At 38.7% G+C, this 4,563-nt stretch overlaps 1 protein-coding gene across 1 annotated transcript in view; it reads left to right on the plus strand.

Moving 5' to 3' along the window:
* LOC122561379 (interferon-induced protein with tetratricopeptide repeats 5-like) overlaps window positions 1-3,214 on the plus strand; it is a 24,848-nt gene extending 21,634 nt beyond the window's left edge. Inside the window, exon 4 of the mRNA XM_043713142.1 lies at window positions 45-3,214. Within this exon, the coding sequence (XP_043569077.1) occupies window positions 45-845 (801 nt within the window). The 3' untranslated portion in view covers window positions 846-3,214. The remainder of the gene's footprint in view (window positions 1-44) is intronic.
* Window positions 3,215-4,563: the final 1,349 nt, after the last annotated feature.

Consider the following 4,563-nt stretch of genomic DNA (forward strand, 5'->3'; position numbering starts at 1 on the left):
TTAGACGTGTGCTGGAGCTAGATCCTGATCATGCTGAAGCCATGGTGTTGTTAGCTTTAAAACTACAAGAGTTAAGTCAAGAGGGGGAAGCATCCACATTAGTTGAACGAGCATTGCAGAAGTCTCCTGATCTCCCACACGTGCTTCGATATGCAGCAAAGTTTTACAGAATCAAAGGAGATGTTGAAAAAGCTTTGAAAGTGTTGAAGACAGCAATGGAAATTACCCCCAACTCTACCTTTTTACACCATCAAATCGGTTTGTGTTACAGAAAGAAACTAATGCCATTGCTCAAACATCCACTCAGCAAAAACCCTAAAGATCCTGCTTTTCAACAGAAAGTTGAACTGATCAAACTTTGCAAGTCTCATTTTAAAAATGCTTTCAAGCCTCGACCATTAACCTTTATTAGGGCACAACTGGATTTTGCAGGAATATGTTCACTAAATGAAGAGTTTCCTGAAGCAGAAAAGATCTACAACAATCTCCTGAAACTGAAAGATATCCGTCCAGAGAATAGGCAAGCAATATGTTTACAAGCTGGATTATTTCAACTGTTCCAGAAAAGAGCAGAATCAAAAGCCATCGCCCATTTTCTGGAAGGAATGAAAGTCAATTACAATTCCATAGAAAGAAAAAAATGCCGTGAAAATTTGGAGAGGACCGCAACACGACGGCTTCACAGGAATCCACGAGATAGCGAGGCCCTTGGTGCTCTTGGCTTCCTGCATCAACTGGATGGGAAGAAGCGCAAAGCTGTCGAATACTTTGAAAAGGCCTTGCAATTTGATCAAGGCAATGAAGAATATCTCAGTGCCCTTTGTGAATTACGTCTTTCTATCTAGCTCAGTAATGAACTTGCCAGCTAAAGTTCAGCTGAAAGATGAATTAATACTCTCTAATCTATAATCAGCTTTTACCCCTGGTATCCACTTCACTTATATTTTGCTTAGATATTTTTCAATTGAGCATATTATTCATGTGTATAATTTTCAGATGGCTAGTTGTATTTTAGTTATTCTAAACGCCTGCTTTATTCAGGAATGTTGTCCTCACTGGTGAACTAACTAACCAATACCCAAGAGTTATTGCTCTGTGTGGAAAGAAACAAAAACATTTGAGTTTTTTGGGATTCATATTAACTGATTCAAACTGTTTTAAATCCAATTATAAACAGTACATGTGACTGATTTTAACTCCAGTTTGGTTTTAAGTGTGTGGTGAAGGAGTTTCAAAACTGAACCTTCGCTGCTAATTAGAAATCAAAAGAATTGCAGATGCTGTCAATCAGAAACAAAAACAGAATTTGCTGGAAAAGCTCAGTAGGTCTGGCAGCATTTGTGTAGAGAAATCAGAGTTAACGTTTTGGGTCGAGAGACCATTCCTCAGACCTACTGAGCTTGGGCTACCTGGCTTCTATAGATCAACAGCTACTCAATACATTGAGATGGAAAGACCTCAGACCGGAGCCTTTTTCCCACAAATTGGGATGTTTCTAATTCCTGGTTATATTGTTTCCATGTTTGAATTTCAATGGAGGCATCTAAGAGTTGTTAGATGTCACTGAGGTAATACCTTGGAAACATAAGTTAGCAGGTCTGGCAGCATCTGTGGAGAGAAATCAGAGTTAAAGTTTCAGGTCAGGTGACCCTTCCTCAGACATGCTGAGCTTTTCCAGCAAGTTCTGTTTTTGCCTCTGTGCTAATATCTGTCTCAGCGTATTTTAAATTCCCAACTGCATTCATGTGCTGGCTGTCAGTATTCAGGTGAGTGTTTCGAAAGAGATTCTGGGAACATCGCATTGGGATGAAAAAAAGAATGTGGTGGAAAAGGACATTGTAGGGAAGCTCCAAGTTATCATTTTAGGCCCTGGTGGGGGATTCACGCCCCCCAAAAAGTAAACCTTCCCCTTTGTTTCTCTTCTGACCTGTTTCAGTCAGGGCCAAAAGATGCAGCACTGCCCCCCTGCTCCGGACTGAGTTACCATCACAATCAGGGCTCGTGAATATCACCGAACTCCAGGCTCTGGTTGTTATTGAGGATCCCACACAGCTTCACCCCATTTACACCAAGTGGCTCCGTCTAATTTTCCCCTCATTGAGTTCTAGTGTCATCTGGGTCACAGCAAGTTAAACTGATATCCAAATGTAGATGAAAATATGTGCTTTATCATGATGCTGAACACTTTATTATAGGAGCAGTACACTTTAGGTGAAAGCACCATTGGTCTCAGTGATAGTCTGAGCATGTGACTGCTCCTCTTTCGATGGTGATGATGGTGTGTTAACAATATCCAATCCAGCCTCTAGAGACTGGAATAAAACCCCTCTTCACTTGCTGCCTTTTCACAGAAAGGCTCCCCTTGGGTGAAAGGGTTCCCAAATGTGACAGTTGGGAGAGGGCCAATAATCACTGCAGACCCTTCAAATAAACCAACAGCTCAATTCTGTGTCCCTGAGGACTTACTGAGGGGTGATGGGACATCCCCTACAGAGCGTTCACTCAGATCTCAGCCCCTGTCACTGGGAGTCTCCCTGTCCTGGAAGTTGTCAGCTTCACCAAGCCTTCAGCAAACCATCTACGGCCCTGATTGGCCAACACAGAGCAGCTGGGACAATCCCCGAGGAAAGGCCATTTACTGCAGACTCTCGCAGTCTGGGTGAAGGGAAACGCAGGAATGGTGGTGGGGGTGGGAAGGATAGAAGATAGAAAAATGGGTTCAAAAGAATATAATACTACTGGTGCAGAAACTAATCTCAGATTTTAATACCAATGGTATAACCAGAAATTAAATGTTAAAATACTCAATAAAATGAAATTGTGGCTAAAATTATCTTTCTGAATGAGGACAGTTTGCACAGTATGCAATACGGTACACGTAAAATTATAAGATCATTTCTGACATTCTGCAACATTTATCTTCACTTGTTATGAGTTAATGATCAATATTTTGTGCACTTTTATCTTGGTCTACATGGTATTTTAATCATAAACTAAAAAGATTATTTTAGGAACACTGTAAATAAAGCTCTAACTGGTTGTGGGGAAGGTTCAATTGAAGTGAAATTTTAAAAATTATAAAGAAATAGGAGAACAGAGGTTCAGGGCAGTGAAGAGATGAATGATAATTAGTGTGACAAGAAGTGGTCGAAAATATCTGCAGATGTGTGTGGAAGAAATTAGAACCAGATTAATAAATGATGATTAAAATGTCTAAGTTTAATTATTATTATCTGTATGCACATTACAGCTTCAACAAGATGGGTGAATTGACAGCTCAAATATAAATAAGTAAGTATGACTTGATAGTGTTATGGATCAAACCAAACCCCCTCAAGATATATGAAGAAGAGAACCTAGACCCCTAACTTCTTTTTATTTTAAAGGCAATTGTGAGGTGTCAGGTTTCAGATGCAATTTGATTGGTCAAACTACCAGACTTGAAGCAAAATACACTTTATTCTTACAGTATTGGTACGAATCAGACCAAACCCCCTCAAATATATATTCAGAAGATAGTCTAGATTCTGACATTTTCTAATTTTAAAGGTGTTGCATTCCAGGTGGAATTCAATTGGTCAAACTACCAGATTTAAAGTGAAACACACTTTATTCATCTACTAAAACTAAAATACAACAACAGATAGAAGGAATTGGAATAACGTAACTCGATTGGAAACTTTAACAGACCAATAGATACAGCTACTATTATTAAAGAACTGTTTCAAAATAGTAACATCCCATAAACAAATCCTTGGTAAAAGATGAATTCAGAAAACAGATTGTCTCACAGGCAACTTCCGTAACAAACAGAGAATCCACAATTTTTGGCTATAACTATGAGAATAGCTTCCACTTCTTAAAGACCCCAATAGCAACTCCTGAAAGCTCAACCTAAAATCCTTGGTTTTGTGGGAACCTGACCACACCCATTCGGGCTGCTTCTATTGTTCCAACTTTAAAACAAAACACCCAAGGCCTCACAAGCTGTTTGTTTTCTTATAGACTGCTTAGAACCTCTCATTCAATCTCTTTTTAACAAACACAAAAATCAAAATAACCTCCTAAAGCCAATATATTATTTTACTATAGTTAAAATACAAACAAAGAAAAAAGAATTGGAATAACTGTTTGGGCTGCCCGTAGGTGATACAAAATGGCTGGTGGTTGCCCATGGCTACAGCAGTTAGAGCATGTGGGAAAATCCTTGCTTAATATAACCTCCGCAAGCAGAACAATAGCAGGTCTTTATAATCAAGATTGCTTAAATGAGTTAGAATGAGCAGCAGCAATTGCTTACATGGATAAGAACATTTCAGATTTATTAGTTGTTTCTCTTGGATTATTTAATCAACATGTTACAACATAAAGAGTAAGTTTTAGTTAAGATTCTTCAGATAATCATAGATATAGATTCCAAAATAGGCATAGATCAACTTATGTATACAAATAAAATCACTAAAAATGTTAGAGGAAAAGAATCAAACCAGATTCAGAAAGCAAAAATGCCCTCACCCCCTCATCATTACAGGGAGGAATGGCAGAAACATTGGACTATGAACG

Source organism: Chiloscyllium plagiosum, chromosome 22 (genome assembly GCF_004010195.1).
Source record: "Chiloscyllium plagiosum isolate BGI_BamShark_2017 chromosome 22, ASM401019v2, whole genome shotgun sequence".
In the NCBI taxonomy this organism is placed as follows: Eukaryota; Metazoa; Chordata; class Chondrichthyes; order Orectolobiformes; family Hemiscylliidae; genus Chiloscyllium; species Chiloscyllium plagiosum.